General features: G+C 56.2%; 2 protein-coding genes across 3 annotated transcripts; one reads left to right on the forward strand and one right to left on the reverse strand.

The window, feature by feature from the left end:
* Positions 1-4,131: 4,131 nt before the first annotated feature.
* SCNM1 (sodium channel modifier 1) lies at positions 4,132-11,401 on the reverse strand. 2 transcript variants are annotated; one of them, XM_014568962.3, is made up of 8 exons: positions 11,193-11,401; positions 9,739-9,809; positions 8,426-8,514; positions 7,613-7,710; positions 7,431-7,531; positions 5,973-6,160; positions 5,347-5,473; positions 4,132-4,930 (listed from the first exon to the last, which is right to left on the reverse strand). In XM_014568962.3, exons 1-8 carry the CDS (start codon positions 11,241-11,243, stop codon positions 4,876-4,878), a joined length of 780 nt encoding a protein of 259 aa, XP_014424448.1. In that variant the 5' UTR covers positions 11,244-11,401; the 3' UTR covers positions 4,132-4,875. The 2 variants fall into 2 exon arrangements, with proteins under 2 accessions (XP_014424448.1, XP_006113991.1); XM_006113929.4 differs by having other exon boundaries at positions 4,132-4,935; positions 11,193-11,396.
* Positions 11,402-11,677: 276 nt separating this feature from the next.
* Positions 11,678-18,076, forward strand: LYSMD1 (LysM domain containing 1). The gene is made up of 3 exons (XM_075907582.1): positions 11,678-12,329; positions 14,129-14,430; positions 16,237-18,076. The coding sequence occupies exons 1-3, from the start codon at positions 12,150-12,152 to the stop codon at positions 16,394-16,396; spliced, it is 642 nt and encodes a 213-aa protein (XP_075763697.1). The 5' UTR covers positions 11,678-12,149; the 3' UTR covers positions 16,397-18,076.
* The last annotated feature ends 10 nt before the right edge of the window (positions 18,077-18,086 follow it).

Here is an 18,086-nt window from a genome sequence, read left to right on the forward strand (position 1 = left end):
GAGTAGGGGAGGAGTAAAGACACCGGAGTGTTATTTCCTGCTTTGCCATTGATTCCTTGTGTGACCTGGGGCAAGGTGTATCTGTGCCTCAGTTTCCCCTTCTCCTGTATGTGGGCTGCTGATCCTGCCTGGCCTCCGGAACTTGCTTTGAGATGCTCAGCAGCAAGCACTCTGAGAGCAGTGTCCCATGGACTGCTGGGAGCCAACAGGGGGAGGAGGCCCCGCCCGTCACAGGGGATCCAGCCCCACTTTCCCTCTAGGGCAGCAGCTCCGATGCAGCTGGCCCTCAGGGTAGGATAAGTGGGGGTGTGATTAGGTGGCCGTTGGGTCATAGCAGAGAGGGGGGAAGACGCCCTCAGCTTTGGCGTGTGCCTGCGAGCCAGTGGACGCTGGAGGCAGAAGTGCAGGGACTTCGTGATTGAGCTCCGGCTGTCTCCACGGGTGCTGGGCACTTGGCAGGGCTGAGGCAGGCACAGGCCCATGCAGCATCCAGGGCTGGCCCAGCCCACAAATGGCACCACCCTGGGCTGCCACCCCAGGGCACCATCCTGCTTGCTGACCCCTCTGGCTAAGCTGTGGCATGAACGGCTCCCAGAGCTGTCACCGGGGGGACGGCGGCAGGCAGGCAGGCAGGCAGCCTCGCGGCCAAGCGCCCCATGCCCTGGTATATTTATACCCCTGGGATCAGCCTGCAAAAGGCAGTGAGGGTGATCGGGTTACGGGACAGCACAGAGTCACCCTCAAGGAGAGAAACGAGGCCAAAGGTTTGCTGGCCAGCACTGGTCCCCACACTCAGGAATTGGGGCTAGATTCTACCACCTCCAATGGCACCTCCCTTGCTTTCTCCTCTTCCTCAGCTAGACAAAGGCTGCTGCCAGTATACCCTCCCCCCACAGCTGCCCCTCGGCTGCTATCAGTCAAGTGCATCGTTCGGCCTTCCCAGCCGGAAAGGTTATAAGCCCTAAAATTTACACGTCTAGCAGCTGGAAACAGCCTATTAAAGCTGGCGGCCCAGCTGTCCTTAGGGACGCTGAGCCGTGTGTGTGTGTGTGGCAGAAAGGAGGGCAGGCTCATGGGGGATGAGCCAGATCATGCCAGCCTCTGGTGGGGGGCACCACAACCAGGGCCCATCTGCTCTCTGGGTGCTGAGTTCCCCCTGCCTGCCATTAGCGCCAGTAGGCCCAGCAGGCCTGGGCCCCAGAGGGAACTCCAGCTCCTGCCACAGCCAGGGCCAGCACCCTTCCTGCAGCCTCGGCCCCTTTCACACCCTGCTGGCACTGGCACCCAGTCCCATGTTCTTCCCCTGCAGCACTCTGCCGGCCATTCGGGGCGATTCATCCCCGGAGCATGACCTCCAACCACAGGGACCCCAGAGGGCATGGCAGCCCGACACCCACTGCCTATTTATAGGCAGGAGCCTGATCTATGGCCAGCCAGGGCCTTGTTCAGGACCAGGACGCATGGCAGAGCGGTGCTCACAAGGTGTCTGCAGAGCAGCTTCTGAACTGCCTCTGTCTAGGCAGACTCGGGGCAGAACCACCTCCTGCAGCTCTGGCATTGTGCCAAGCATCCCCCACTCCCTCCTGAGGTACTCCTCCATGCCTACTCCACCCCCAAGCCCAGGGTCACAGGGAGTGTGAATTCCCTCTGTGGCCTTGGACATGGGTTAAGGGGAGCTGGCCAGGCCCTGCCTGTATTCTGGGTGTGTCCATGTGGTCCTTTCATTCTCACCCTCTGGCGCACAGATTAACAGCTCCAGACTCGGAGCCCGCTCGGGGTCAGGAGGATCCAGCCAATTGGCCCTTTCCCCCTCACTGCATTGGAGGCAGAGCGCCTGGGGGTACAGGCTGAGAAGCAGCACCCGCCGTGAAGCTGATGCCGCCAGGGAGGAAACATTCCCACAGCACAGATTTGGATTTAACGCTGATGGTAATGGCTAGATTGGGGCCCCCTTACGCCAGGCACTGCAGACCCGGCCTGCGAGACAGCCCCTCCCTTACAGCGCTCATAGGCAGATCCACACAAGGTAGGAGGGGGCAATGGACTTGTCCAATCTCATGGAGCAGGCAAGTAGCAGAACCAGGAAGAGTTTGGCTGTCCTGTGTCCCAGGCACTAGAAATGTTGAGGGGGGAGCCAGCAGACTGGCTGCGGCTGCACCTCCCCGTAACTGAGCTTTTGGCGCCCTCTGGGAGCTCTGAGAGCTGCATGGAGGAACACCAGGGCTGGGAACTTCACAACCCTTCCCCCCGCCCCGCAAGCTCTGGTGCAGATCCAGAGAGTCTGCCCAGTGCTGCTCTACACCCCATCCTCGCTGAGCTGAAGAAGACACAAATCACGTTCACAAGCAGCTCTGAGGGGGGGTCGAGGACTTGGACTCCCACCCTTGATGGTCACTTTCCAAGCCGAGCTGATCTCTCTCTGCCTGAGCTGTCCCAGGCCACGGCAGCCACTGCTGAAACAGAACAGCCCCATCTGGCCAGGCAGTCCAGCCCCACCCATTCCCAACACAAGCTCTGCACCCCCAGCAGAATAGCGACTGGCTAGCTAATCCCCTGGGCTCACTCCTGGCAGTGTTCAAGCTGTATTAATGAGTGCTGGAAACCCAGAGAGGCAAGTGCGGGAGCTGGGAACTTCCAGGATTCAAACAGCTGCAGTGGCCCGGGGCAAGTGGATCTAATGCCTGGCAGGGCCATGAGGCTCTGTGATCTGCCGACACATGGTATCTAGAAAGCTCAATGGGACCCAGGGCACCTGGCGAGGCCGACCCCAAGATCTTACTGCTGCTCGAGAAGGGAGGATGCTGGCTCAGGGAGGCTAGGGATGGGGATAGGAATGAGCCAGGATGTAGACTGAGGGCTGACTCAACCTGGAAAGCTCAGCTGGGTCAGTGGGAACCTCAGGCATGAGGCACTGAGGCCAGCGAGTTACACCGGTCTGAATGGCTAGGGAAATGATCTGGTCCCTGTGTTTCTATCACTGGGTCTAGGGATCCCTGAGAGCTAAAACCAACTGGGAGATGGTGAGCTCGAGGGGCAGTGCCTAGCACCATGGACCCGGCTGGCCCCTGACTAGGGCTCCTAAGCAGTACCATGATACATGTACAAGTGCCTAGCATCTTGGGGTCCTGGCAGTGTTCCCATTAATTTCTCCCACCCAAGTGGAATGAATGTTCTTATTGCACCAATGCGGAGGGGATGTGTGACGGACACTGGTGCACCTAACAAAATGCATGTGGCAGGAGAGGAGCCAAGGGGTTCTGAGTGCAGGAAGGGGCTCGGGCAGAAGGCTGGAGCGCAGGAGTGTGAAGGCTCTGGCTGGGGATGCAGGCTCTAGGGTGGGGCTGAGATTGAGGGACTCAGGGCTGGGACAGAGAGTTGGGGTACAGGAGGAGGGTTCCAGGTTTGGGAAGGGGGTCAGGATTGGGGGTGTGGGCTTTGGGGTGGGTCCAGGGATGAAGGTTTTAGGGTGCAGGCGGGTGGCTCAGGGCTGGGGGGGAGGGAGGGTCAAGGTGGGACAGGGGGTTGGGAGTTGGGCTTACCTGATAGGGATAGCGAGGGAAGCCCCTTTCCCCCAGCCATGGCAGCACCAGTCTGGGTTTGGCAGGGAAGAGCTCTCCTCTGCCAGCCATGGCAACTTGAGGGCTTGGGGAGAGAGATCTGTCCCTGCTGCATCCCTGAACCCGTGTGGGGCTAATGGAAAGCTGTGTAGCTTAGGGGGAACATAGGTCCTGGGCCACAATTGAGCTCCTAAGTACTACCATGATACACAAATAATATACAGCACCTAATGCAAGAGGGTCCTAGTTCATGGCCAAGGCTTTATGGTTCTACCGTAATACATCTAACAAATAATTATTTTAGCCCCCTGCTCTAGAGGGGACTGATCTCCTATTCACAGTTAAGCACACGTTCAAGGGCTTTGCTAGCTCAAGCCAGGAACACCGCACAGAGAGCACCGCCCCATTTCGTCAGCATGAGTGGTCACTGGAGGAGGCATCAAACAGTAGTGTGAACAGGAAGGTGCTCCCTTCCCAGTGGGCTGCTGCAGGACAGGTCCCAGGAAGCAGGAGAACAGATGCGTGTATGGCTTTTTAAGCATCAAGCCACTCCCAGAGCAAGGAGAAACTGATCCAATTTTAAGATGGACTTTTTAAAAACAACTTAAACCACAGAAAAAAAAAAGGCCACAGAACTGCCTGTTAGGAGACAGCATTGTCCAGCGAGATCAAGGGCTAAGAGCGTCTTTGCGCAGCGCCCAGCCCAATCCAGGGCCGAGGTGCCCAGTGCCACCGTAATACACCTAATAAAGGTAATCAGAAGTGAGAGTCAGGGCTCCTGACTCTTCCCATGGACTCACGTGCATGTTGCTGCCGGTTGGTGCCTGTTTCTCCATGTGAAAGGGGCATGATGCTTGCTTCCCTCTGGGAGACGCTTTTAAGATGCTAGGTGAGACCAAAGCACTGACTTCCTCTGGCACTGCCCCTTTCTTCTGTGTCCTGCCGAGAGCTGCATCTCAGCCTTGGGTTCATTCCCGAGACAGAACAGGCCTCGTGCTGGGAAGCTGCGGTGGTGGCGATAAGACAGCTCCCAGTGCGGGTGACCCCAGTGGTATCCCTGGATATTGTGAAGCAGTTACGGGGGGAGGTCCTAGGAACTGTTTGGAAACATCCTTCTCCCCCAGTGATTTATATCTGAAGTCAAAGCCATGGAGGAGGATGGGAGGATGCAGATAGGCTGTTCCTGACCCCCTCTGCCCGTCCCAAGAGTTCGGTCAGTGTAGCTTAGCACCAGGCCTGGCCGCTAGGGGTATCCTGCTAGCTGGAGAGGCTGGGAAGTCAGGATGGCGACAGGATTGGTGGCGCATCCTCATCAGAGTCAAACTCCACATTCTCGTCTTTCACCCATTTGCCGGAAGGGTCCTGGATCCAGCCTGAGCTGCAGGAAGGACAGACTGACAGGGTTACAAACACAGGACAGGGGGATGCCAATTTAAGAAGACAGAAGTATGGTGCTAAGGAGATGGTTTGTCTACTGACCGGACATAGGACAAGAATCCAGGACTCCTGGTTCCTTAACCAATTCTGTCAGTGCCAGTCACTCCATCCCATGCCCTGTGCCTCAGTTTCCCTCCACCTGTGAAGCCATCCCTTAGTAAACATTTAGAGACGGATGGCTGGGGAGGGCTCTATGAGACTGCTGTCCAACAGCAAAGGGCTTGGTAGGACTTAGGGGGCTTTTTCCCCTTTGCTGAGTGATGAGACAAGCTCTTACCACACAGTCTCCAGAGATCAGACCCCTGCCCATACACTCTGCTGCTTGGCAAGGAACAGGCAGAAGCCAGCTCACCTTCTGAGCAGGAGATAGTGCTCCAGGGCCTGGCGTTTCTCAGGGCTGATGGCTTCAGGCTTGGCAGACAGGCAGGATTTTCTTTTGCTGCTTCTCTTGATCTTTGTAGAAGGTTCCTTTTGCAAATCTAGAATGAGAAGAAAGGGGCAAGATGAGGCTGTGAGGCCTTGGAAGGTTGGGAGCATCACTGCCCATCAGAACCTCTGTGGAGACCTCACCACCTCTGTGGACGTACCTAGATCCAAGCTGAACCGTCAGCTCATGGCAGACGGAGATCCGGGAGCTCATTCAACAAAGGTAATGGCACTTTGGCATGTTTACAGTGATCTGTAACACTGCTTACAAAGTGGAGTGACAATGATATCTTGCACCCCACTAGGGAAACCAAGGCCTGGGTGTTTGCCCCAGAGAAACAGCATAAAATTGGTGGTGACAATAAAAAGAATCCAGGAAGCCTAACTCCCTACTCACCCTCACCCCCCTCCCCACACACTCCCCTTCCAGAACTGGAGCTAGAACCCAGGAGTCCTGACTCCCAGTCCCCCACTCTAACAAGCAGACAACAGCAATGGAATTTCCAGAGGATTACAGAAATATACAAGCTGCAGAGCCCCTCAGGCTGGTACCTGCTCGAGGGCTGGCATGTCCACGAAGCTGTGTGGAGGGAGGAATGTCCTCAGCAGCACATCCCTCTTCGCCTCTTGCCACAGAGCCTCCTGGGTCTCCTGGCTGCTTCTCCACAGCACCTCTTGAGGCAGCAGGGACAGCAGACTCTGTCCGAGAAGAACTGAAGCTTGAGCTGCTGCCATCAGACCTAAAACAGATGGCAGGTCTCATGAGGACAGTGGCAACCAGCTGCCCACTGTGCATGGCCACAGTAACAAATCTGGGACAGCATCTTGCTCTCTAGAGTCGCATCTATCAGAAGATTCCCCAAGTGACTCCTGGACAGGGAGTAACCCTCAAAGCTCCCTGTATAAGGGAAGTAAATATTCTCTCTGGCTACATCTACACTGGCAGCTTCTTGCGCAAGAACAGTTGTTCTTGCGCAAAAACTTGCTGGGTGTCTACACTTCACATACGTTCTTGTGCAAGTACATTTACAGTACAGGGTCAGAAAACAGGGCTTCTTCCAGAAGAGTTATTCCTCTCCCCACGAGGAATAAGCCCTCTTGCGCAAGAGGGCAGTGTAGACAGGCAACATGAATTTCTTGTGCAAGAAACCCCTATGGCTAAAATGGTCATCAGCAGGGCTCGCCGAGCGGCAGCGAGCCCCGCTCGCCAGCCACACGGTTCTGCGCTCTGTGCATGCACAGATCGCTCCACGCCGGCTCTTCTGGGGTGTAATCTATTTGCTACAGGTGAGGATTACACTATCTGTCGAGCCCTGGCGTGGAGCAAAAACAGTTCTTGCGCAAGAAGCTGCCAGTGTAGATGTAGCCTGTGTGTTACAGAGGGGAAAACTGAGGCACAGAGGGATGGTTCTTCCCCCCAATTTCCCATTCTAACCACCAGACCTGCTTCCTTCTTTGATCTGGGAACAGAATGCAGGATTCTTGGCTCCTTGCCCCCACTCTAACCACTAGACTTCATTCCCCTCCCAGAACTGGGAGAATCCAGGTATACTCCTAACCCTTTGCCCTAAGCACTTAAGGCTGGGAACAGAATCCAGGACCCCTGCTCTGACTGTCAGATCACACTCTTTTCTCAAAGATGTTGCCTTTACATGATACATGTTTTGCTGCTGAAATGTAAAGCAGGCACAGCAGAGACTCGCAAGCCTCTGCTCCGAGACCATTCCCACTGCACTCTTAGACTGGCCCACCAGGAGAACTTAAGGATTCAGGGACTGATCCTGAGCTGGTGTCAGCACCATGCCATAGATATCCATGGAGCTATGCTAAGTGACCCCAGCTAGGTGAACGGTCCTTACAGAGGGACAGAGCAGAAGAACCTACTGCTGTGGAGATGGTGGCACTACCTAGCAGCGAAGACTTAGCCAAGACCATGCCTGGCTCTTGTACCAGCCCCCCATGCCATGACAAACCCTTGACCTAAGCTGGCAGGGAACGCACAGGTATTACCTGTTCCTTCGGCAGCAGCTGTTGTAGGGAGAGGCCTTCAGCAAAGCATTCTGGGCAATTTTCCTGGTCTGAGCCAGCAAGGGTGCAGGGCATGCAAGATCCTAAGGAAAACACAGACAAGCTAAGGACAGCTAACTAGGTAAATGCTGTAGGAAGGTTTCCCGATGGGGACACACGCCAACCTGTGTGCCTGCCTCTTCTGCCCGCAGGAACTCCTGCTGCCGCCGCTTCTGCACCTCATTCTCGTGCGAGCGCTTCTTCCCATAGAAAGTCTGCAGGCCTGGGACACACAGAGACAGACACAGGCTATTCATTTGGTGGTTCCCCATTTTTTCTCCACTCATCTGAGGAAGTGAGGTTTGCCCACAAAAACTCATGACACTCTATACATTTTTGTTAGTCCCTAAGGTGCTACAGGCCTACTCATTTTTTTACAGGCTAATCCAGGCAGCACGACTCCTCGCCAGGCAGTCTGCCACCTAGCTGGGGGTACATCACCACTGGGATACCCACAACATGGCTAACATTTTGGGATGGCATGAACTGCCACTGCCTGCCGTGTTTCAGGGGACGGATGGCTTTGAGCAATGCAAGCACCAAACCTTCCAAGGTCATTTCAGTTTGTCTTTCCCAAGACAGGTAGGCAGATCACCCTGAGAGCACAGATTTTGAAGGGGTTCATGTCAGTTACAACTGATCTCTATTAGGCACCAGGAAAAGCCTTATGGAGAGGCAGATTCTCTCACATCTGTCAGTCACACCTGCCTCCGAAGCACCTGGCACTGGCCACTGCTGGGCTGAGGATACTGGCCGAGAAGGACTTTGGGTCTGATGCAGCCTGGCAGTTCCAACAGTGGTAAGACAGCTCTTTTACATCCCAGCACCACCAACTGCCCCTGAGCTCTGGGAGTCTAGCTGGATTCTTCCTTCTGCACCATCCCCACGACCCAGGATCAGCAGTTCCTTGAGCAACCGAGCCCTTGGGGCTGACTTACTAGCTACATGTTTCTTGCCAGCCCTGTGGACTGTCAGCATGTCAAGTGTGTCGAAGACCGGACGGTGGAAACACACTGTGCAGGCATATCTGAGGAAGAAGAGGAAAGATGGTCAGATCAAGCCAGGATAATCCCTGCCCCCTCATGCATACCTGCTAGGGCAGTTGGGCCCAGCCTTTCTTATTAGCATTAAGAGACAGTGCACTTGGTAATACTGCAAGTGGGAGAGACATTCACTAGAATAAATGACCATGGTCCTCAAAGTCATTCAACACAGTGGGATTTCTACAAATATAATTGGCCAAGGTTCCCAGAGCACAGCTAGCCAGGATAAATGTTACTACCCCATCTTACACGTGGGGAAGCTGAGAGATTTGCCCAACAAGTCATGATTCCCACACCAGTGTCCTGGATGCTGGACCACATGCCCTTTATTTTATCATCTCCAGTTTGAAATTTAGGGAAACAGGTCAGAACTTAAGTGACAACCAAGGAGAGTCAAGAACTGAAACCCAAATTCCTGGCCCCATGGCCACTGGTTTATGCTCATTCTCTGCTAGGCATTTAAAAGTTTGAAAGCTGTATTCACTCTGTTCGCTTGTTATGTTGCACATGATTTCTACTGCCCTGTACTGTTCTGTAGTAATCCCTCACACCTCGGTGACACCTGTCTGAGTCTGTAATATTAGCCAGAGGCTCTCTTGGGGGCATGTGGCTCTTTTATATCTGAAGGGAAACAGGAACTCTCTGCAAAGCCAAAATGAAAACTAACCCAAAAAACAAAACACCCCAGATCAGCCTCAATGCACTGCACCCTGGATTTTGGTGGTGTTTCAAGTCCAAAGCTAGATCCAGGTTTATGTTTTACAGACCATCTTTATTTTTATAATGGGCCTGAGCAAAACATTTCTGAATGCTGGAAATCCAGATCAGAACATTTAATAAACACCACCACCCCTAGGCGAGCTCTTATCAAGTGCTTTTCATCACTAGATCTCAAAGCACTTGAGAAAGGAAGGGCAGCATTGTTATCCCCATTTTACAGATGGAGAAACTAAGGCACCGAGTGATAAAGGGATTTGCTCATGGACACAAAAGAGGTTTGTACCAGAACAGGAAGAATCCAGGTGTCCTGCCTCCCACTTTGGTACTCTGTGCATTAGGTCACGTGGTCAATTTTGCAGCTTCAGCCCCCCAAATATATGCAGTAATCAATTAATTGAACTGGTTCAAAGATTCATCTGTAATCTGATTCCTATGGCACATGGTCCTCTCAGAACAATGCTGCCTACCTTAGAATAGATCTAACATACCTGCCGCTCCTTAGCAACAGTGCCTCATCCTCAGGGATATAGTTTGCCAGCAGATCTGCAACTCTTCTTTTCTGAATAAATGAACAGGCCACGTTACTGAGGAATCAATATTTTGGGTGTGGGCGGCATAGCACCTGGCACCAGGATGAATTGGGCCCTTCCATGAAAAATGAGTCACGGACCATGAAACCTAGCCGTCCATTGTGAAATCTGGCCTTTTGTTTGCTTTTATCCTATACTATACAGATTTCATGGGAGACATCAATGTTTCTCAAATTGGGGGTCCAGACCAAAAAGGGAGTTGTGTGTGTGTGTGTGGGGGGGGGGGTGTCATGGTAATGCCACCCTTATTTCTGCGTTGCCTACAGTTGAGTGGCCATAGAGCCATGGCTGTTGCTGGGCACCCAGGTCTGAAGGCAGCATCCTGCAAGCAGCAGCACAGAGATAAGAGAAGCAATACCATGCCATGCCATCCGTACTTCTGTGCTGCTGCTGGCAGCAGCTCTGCTTTTAGAGATGCTCAGCTCTGAAGGCAGCACTGCCACCAGGAGCAGTGCAGAAATAAGGGAAAAGTACCACAGTCGTCCCTTCCCCCCACAACTCCTGCTGCAATTACAACACCTTGAAATTTCAGATTTAGATAGCCAAAATAAGTAAATGTATTATTTTAAAAATCCTGTAACCATTAAATTGACCAAAATGGATTGTCATTTTGATAGGGGCCTATAGAACAACCACCACCACCTCTAGATCTTATCTAGTGCTTTTCTACTGTGGGACTCAGAGCACTTTACAAAGGAGGCTGGTATTATCATTATTACAATTTTACAGATGGGAAAATTGAGGCACGGAGCAGGGCAGTGAAATGCCCAAGGTCATCCTGCAGACCAGTGGCAATGGCTAAGAATAGAAGCAGGAGAAGGGGGCCAGAAGGCAGGCGCCAAGGGCTGAGGAGTGTTGTGGGACCACTCTGGGGATGGGGAGTAAAGGGGAGGGGGGAGTAGCAGGGAAGCAGCCGGGTGGTCGCTCTGGGGCTGGGGGGAAGGGTTGGGAGGAGGGCAGGCGATTGTTTGGGGGACGGGAGAGCAGGGGGAACAATGTGGGGGCAGGAGAGTGTCGGGGGGGGCAGGGGAATGGCTGGGGGAGGATGGGAGGCCGGCAGGGAGTTGAGGCGATTGTTTTGGGGAGGGGGCGTGGCGGCGCTGAAGGGGGGGCGGGGAGAGGCTGGGAGGGGAAGCAGGGGGCGCTCTGGGGCTGCGGGAAGGCTGAAGGGAGGACAGGGGAACGGGGCTGCCAGGAGTTGGGAGGGGCTGCGGGAAGAGCCAGCGGGGCGGCGTTGGGGAAGCTGAGGGGCTCAGGGAGTTGCTCTGGGGATGAGGAGAGTTGTGGGGCCCGTGGTGGTTGGGGGGGGTCGGTCGGGGGGCGGAGCCGGGGTGTCCCGCCCCGCCGCTCACCTGCAGCACATTCAGCTGGCCCGAGTCATCCCCCTCCCGCTTGAAGGACATGGCGGCGCCCCGGGAGGGCTAGACCCCTTCCCAACCGGCGGTAACCATGACAACTGGAGCCACCCCGCACTTCCTCTTCGGTTCACTTCCGGGACTACCCTTCCCAGCATGCCTCTGGGCGCTCGGCACCGATAGGCCTCTGGGGTCAAAACCGCCGTGATGCGTGGAGAGGGCTAGAAGGCGAGGGGCATGCTGGGAAATGTAGTCCTCACCCACGTCTCTGCTTCCGCGAGGCGACGCTTGTGGCTGGGTTGGGGGGGAGGGGGGAGATGTTCCCCGCTGTGCTTCTCCTGTGGCCTCCAAAGGGGCGGAGCGTTGTTAGGCGGGGAGGAGCTTGCTAGGGAGAGACTATGTTCCCAGAGGCCTTTGCGCGGAGTGGGCGGGGGTTGGCCCCGCTCCGCTGTTGGGGCGGGGCGGAGCGGAGGCAGCGCAGACTCTGGCTGCCCTGCGCGGGGTGGCGGGGTCCGTGGGGTGGCTGGATTCCGGGGGGAGGGGAGAGTAATTTGCCCCTCCCCCCGAGTAAAGGGGGGGCGGCGCGGATGAGATAGAGGAACCCCCCCCCCTTATCCCTCTCCGGCGGAAGGGGTGGGGAGGAAATCGAGGGACCCCCTGCACCCCCATCCGTGCAGGCTGCGTTTTGCAGTGTGGGGCGGAAATTGGGTGGCCCCCTGCCCTGGACTAGAGGCCGAGAGGGGGGAGAAGAAGCAAGACCGGAGAGAGACCCTTTGGGGGGGGGCTAGAAGCGGGGGGGCTAGAAGTGGGGGGTCCCTAGTCTGCCTGGGAGGCCCTTGTTCGTTCTGCCATGAGCACCCCTCAGGAAAGAGGGTGCTGGCAGGAGTCCTGACCCCTCCAGGCCCCTCTGCCGCCTGCACTGGTTGCACCACTGACTGGGGGCTGGGGGGGGAGATGGCCTCCCCCTCCAGGCAAGGATCCCCTGGAGGGGCTGGTTTGCTCTGTGGCAGCAGGACCCGGTCCTACGGCAGCCTCATCAAGTCGACACACTCCCCGGTGAGGGAGAGGAGGGTGGAACATCGTCTGGAGCCGGGGGACACCTTGCAGGGGCTGGCACTCAAGTATGGCGTCACGGTAGGTCTGCGCAGCAGCTTCCCCTTGCGATCTGGGGGATGTAGCTGGGGTGCCCATGAGGTCCCACTGTTGGAGCAGGGGGCAGTACCAGGACTCCTGGGTTCTGTTCCCAGCTTTGGAGGGGAGTAGGGTCTTGTGGATGGAGCAGGGAACAGGAAGCCATGTCTTCTGGTTTCTGGTCACCACTCTATACCTTTTTCTCCGTTTTATAAAAAAAGCTATTCCCATGGATGTACCTTTTGTAAAGTGCTCGATACCTGACCTGTCCCGGCTTCCCTTCTTTCTTGTGTCAGCCCTGATCCTGCAGCTTGGGGCCTCATTGATTTCCACTGATTAGGGGGACCCCATTTTGTACTGTGCTTTGTGTGTCTTGGATGAGGAGTTCTGCTAAAATACTCAGCATTACTGCTTTTTTGTTTGCTGAATGTCTGGGGTGAAGTAGGGAGGCTCCCATCATGAGCACCCCTAAGAAGAGGGGCTGCTGGCAGGAGTCACCTCTCTTGCGTCCAGGCACCTCTGATTCCCCTGTGGTGGGATCTCCTGGTTCTTGGCTGAGGCTCCTAGAGGCTTCTGCAATACACCTAATGATTCATAATAGTTTATGGCACTCCAGAAGGGGATTGGCAGAAAATCAAAGCCATAGTCCAGCGTCCTGATCATGGAACTTGGAGTGGGCACCCCACTGGGGTCCTCGGAGTATGGGTGGATGCACGGGAGGGCTGAAAGTCTGAAGTCTCATGCAGATTTAGGTCTGAGGGTTCCAATCCTTCAATTGCTGTCTCCTCATGGTTGCCCAGGTGTGCTGTTGCCTCTTCATGTGGCTGATGGGATCCGGCTAATGTGCACTTGTGCATTCACATGAACTTGCACCCTTCTCATTTCCTGTATTTTGCAACTTTGTGTTCTGTGGCCCCAAGTGGTTTTCACAGGAGTTCAGTGTATGCAGCAGAAATTCCCCTGGTGATGGGAACAAAATCCCCCCCCTCCCCCACACACACATATCCGGCTGGGCCGGGCCAGCTTTGCTGTCTGTGGTGTGGTCAGGCAGTAGTGGCCCTCAGCAGTTTAAACCTTGATAGGCCTGGAGCCTGACCACAGCAATTCATTCTTCCCTAGAACACATGCATGCTGCTCGCTGCAGGAGTGCCTTGCCGTGCAGCTGGAGGGGCAGGGAAAGAGGGGAGCTTTCTCTGGGGCTGCCAGCCAGGGGGCCAGCTTTATTTCAGTGCCAGTGCTGAGAACCTGCCAGCTCATTTTGCAGGGACCTAATGAGCAGCCAGTAAGGTAGAAAGGAGGGTTTTTTGGTCTTTGGGCTGGAGATGAGGCATGTGCCGTGGTGAAGGGTTTCCAGGTTGTCTTTCCTCATCCCTCCCACCCCCAGCAGAGCATAGGAGACCGGTGGGGTGGACCCGCTAGCAGACTTGTCAATGGCATGGCCCTCTCCCCTCCAGTGAGAGAGCACAGACTCATCTGGCTGCATTGAAACCTGAGCCTCAAGCATGCGGAGTCTGTCCCCCCACATCCTCAACATTAAATCTCTAGTGACCTCCAGCCCTTCTCCCTGCCAGCACAAACCCAGCATTTGCAGTCCAGGCCAGCTGTGTGCCTGCTTTCTCTCATTGTGTGGTGTTCTGTTTGCTTACTGGTGCCCTCCACCCCAGAAGTGGCTGCATTTTGGTAGTGACTGATATTAGGCACCCAGCTTGCAAAGTAGCTTTTAGGACCATGCTCTGAATAGAGAAGGTTGGTGATGTCTGTCGCAGGCTAGTGGGCTTACAAGTCTTATGGTGCCTTCCCAGATGGAGCAGATCAAGCGGGCAAATCGTCTGTACACCAGTGACTCCATCTTCCTCAAGACGACACTGCACATCCCTGTCCTGGTGGAGCCCGAGGAGATGGTGAACGGCTTAAAGCGGGAGGAAGGAGCCACACAGCCTGCCACGGGAAAGGAGACGCTGGTGCTGAAAAACAGCTCTGCGGCCAGCGCAGGCTCCACCCCCCGTCATGACCTCTCGGCCACGGATTTCTTACGAAAGCTCGACTCCGAGATCAATCTGTCCAAGAAGGCCGCGGTGAAGAAGCTGAGAGAGGGGGAAACAACGTGAGTGCCACCCTGCAGTTACTGTGGCGCTAATGTGGTGCCCGGGCTGTATAGGCAGGGGGTGGAACCCCAGTCCTGTTGCTCCAGCACATAGGCCCCTGCTAACAGCATAGAAGGAGAGTCTCTGCCGGCTGCCCTTGTGTTTGCTCTGATATCCTCTGTGGGCTGCTATGGGCAAGGGGACCCCACAAGTTTCAGCTGCCTCCCATAGGAGGCGCAGTGATGCCCGAGCACCCGCAGCTCAGGTTTGACAAACCCATGGGGGGGGGGGGAGAAATGAAAACCCTGTCAAATCAAGTGCTGTGCTCATTTAAAAAGAAAGGAGCCCGCAGCCCGAAACCTGTGAGACCCCACTCATGTCCTGCCCCTTAGCCTGCTCCTTCCCCACTGGCCCAGACTTAATCAGGAGTCCCCAAGAATGGTCTCTCTCATTTTTTCCCATCCACTTGAGGAATATATTTTATATGCACCAAGGCATGTGTCAGTGTGCACCACCAATAGAAACATGCTGCCAGCTGTTTGCACTGGAGGGCACTCTGCTAATCCACTGGGTGGCATTTGAATCTCTCTTGGGTGGTCACCTCGGGGCTCAGCTTTCAGGGAACACTGGTCCCCAAGGCTAATGGGCAGTATCCTGGTGGGGGCTGACGTGAAGAGAGCTCAGGCCTGAGGGGGACGGCGAGGGGTTCTTCATTGCTGACTGGGCAGAGGTGATGTATGCCCCAGGCTTTGGCTGCTCCGGGCCTCCCCAACCCCCATCCTGCCCCTCCTCGTGCTGTACAGTGGCCAGGCAAGTGCAGATGCCGCTGGCGTTGCAGCTAGGGATCCGGCGCGGGGAGGAGAGGCTTGATTGCGCGTGAATGACGAGGAGTTATCTGAAGGTGATGAACAGCCGCGCACGGCAGCGTGATGCTGTTTGGCCCCTCCCTGCCCCCCCCCCCCCCTCATCTCCTATTGGCGCTGTGCTGGCAAGAGCTAAGAAATCGTGTCCTGCCAGGCTCGTGCTGCGCACTGCCGAGGTGGGAAGGAATTCACCAGGGTCCCAGGCTGTTTCCTGGGTCCCTCCAGGGGAAACGGCCCTTGGTCGCTCCTGAGGGGGAGGACACGCTAGGTGGGATGGATCCAGTCTGTCACTGTCTGTGGCTCACGGGGCAGAGGTCCCCGTATGGCTTGGATTGTTAGAAACCGCCGGGTTCTTGTCCTCCCCTTGGTGCAGAGCTGCAGGGGGATCCGCTGCCAGTGCCTTGGCTCAGAGCGTAGCTGGAGGAGCCTGTGGCCACTGTCTGGCCCCCCACTGGCTGCTGTACAGGGAATCCCCGGCTCCGAAGCCAGCTCCGCTAGACTTGGGGGCCACTAGAGGGCGCCGTTGCCTGCGGTGAAGTTCTCTGCTCGGAACTGAGCAAGGTTCCAGCCCCTAAATCCGCACCCGCAGCCCCCTCCTTTCCCAGCCCTGGGCTCCTGGCCCTCAGTCTTAGCCCCAGGCCATGGCCCCCCCACCCTGCCCCCAGTTCTGCTGGTTCACACTCTGCCCGAGGTTCCCGAGCCATGTGAGGGTTTTGTTGGCTTTGAACAAAGATCCCACAGAGCTTCTACAGTCGTCCCTCCTTCCCATCTGTACTCGGTCCTCTCCGGTCTATTGCACCCCTAGGAATCCCGCCCTGCCCTGGATCCTTCCCAGCCCCAGCTGTGGGCACTGTGCTGGGTCACACATTCCCTAGCAAGGCACAGCAGAGGGATCCCCGAGCAGGGTCTGTCTGTGGGGGCCATTCCCCTGCCGAGATCTAACCCCCTCTTCTCTCCCTGCAGAATTGCTGGGATGGAGCCAGGAGCAAGCAGGACCATTCCCTGTCGGAGCGAGCCCTCTCCTTCCGCTCAGCAGCGCTCCCTGCTGGGCCCCGTGCCGCTCACCAAAACCACGCGGGCCGCCACGTTGCGGGACAAAGAGGACGAGATCTTCACACTCTGATGGGCAGTGTTGTCTTGCCTCTCACGGGCCTGCCTCTCCCCTCCATCCCTGCACATCCATCCGCAGGGGGTGGCACAGGATTGGAGTGGCTGGTTTGGGACGGCCCTGCCGTGGGGCCCCCAATCCTGGCAGGAACCTGTGGGAGCCCACCAGCCGCCCACGTCTTCACGCCAACCTGCAGAGGGTTCAGCTGGCTGCAGAGGACTAGGAGGGGAAGGAGAGGGGGTGTGCACTGAGGTGTGGCATGGGGGTGACTGGCAGAGCACCCCGTTGGGGCAGGGATGTCACGGCAGCCCGCTGTAACGCTCAGCTCTTTCTGCACTGCTCCCAGCTGGCCTTTCCCACTGCCCATCTCTCAGCCCTGCTAGAGCAGCCAGCGCGCCCGCCTCTCCCAGTTTGTCCTATCAGGTCGCCGTGTTCTGAGACAGCCCAGTCGCCTACAGCCCCATTGGGCTTCTTGGCTTCTCTGCTGAAACTTTGGGGAAAGGACTTGGGGCTAGGTCCTCAGCCTTGCCCCCAGTTATCTCCTGAGACCCCCTCAATCCTGAGCCGCAGGCTCCCACCCCCGCTCTTCTTGTTGAGGGACCGTGGCCTGCCAGGCACCTTCTCAAGCTGACATCCCGGGGGGAGTGGAAGGACCCCATGATGCTGATCCTACAGGGTGCCTGGCAGATAAGTGTCAGCAAGGCCCATAAGCATTGTCACCTGCAGCTCCCCCAGCTGTTGTGCCCACCTGGGGCCAGGTTCCGCCATAGAGAGGACTCAGCACTTGTGCTGAAACCTAACCCCTGGGACCTGAGCTGAAATCTGCCTGAGCCTTTCCATCGAATGGGGCTTTGGCTGGGGGCTAAGGGGGTGAATTCTTCACGCTGCTCAGCTTCCTCTCCCTGAAAGTAATTGGTATAGTCCCTGCTATCTCTGCTCCCCATGGCTCTGCCCCCTAGGTCTGCCAGAGCTACACTGCTTAGGGTTCTGCTTAGCCAAGCTCTGGGGGAGGGAGCCGAGGCCTGGCCCTGGCAGCCTCGCGTAGCTAGTCTGGCTCCAGGGCAGGGAGCCAGGGTCTGTCCCTCTTTGTGGGCCATGAACCCAAGGGCTGATCAATCCTTTCTCCCCAGCTGGCCCACTGGGGCTAAATGGGGCACCATTAGAGCCAAGAGCCGGTTCATATCTCCTTTGTTACTGGGCATGAGGTGAGAGGGAAAACACCCAGCTTGACTCTCAGCTCCCCAGCTGAAGTTTCAGGCCAAGGGTAGGGAGATGGGCACAGGTAGTGGTTTGTAACTGGCATTTGTGGCCGGGGAGAATGGAGGGACACCCTGAACAGCCCCTCCTCCAAAGGTGATAGCCACTTGAGCCAAGCTAGAAGCCCAGTGCTCTGTATGGGGCAGGTAAGTCGCGCCCCAATTTGCCGCTCGTGTTTCATTCGGCCTTGCTGATTTGAAACCCTTCGCCGTCCAGCCTGGCCCAGCTCTGGGGAGAGAAACTGAGTTAAAATAAAACCTTCCCACGGTTCCATCTGTAAAGCCAGCTTGCACACGGGAGGCCTGGATCCCCTTTACCCAGGGTCAGGTACTTTTCCTACACAAGACTGTGATCTGCTGCCCCGTCAGCGGCCAGACGACCCTCCAATAAAAGTCTCCCGTCCTGATTGCTCTTTGGCCCTTGGAACAAAACACGCAACACGTCTCTA

Source organism: Pelodiscus sinensis, chromosome 24, assembly GCF_049634645.1.
Source record: "Pelodiscus sinensis isolate JC-2024 chromosome 24, ASM4963464v1, whole genome shotgun sequence".
Lineage (NCBI taxonomy): Eukaryota > Metazoa > Chordata > Testudines > Trionychidae > Pelodiscus > Pelodiscus sinensis.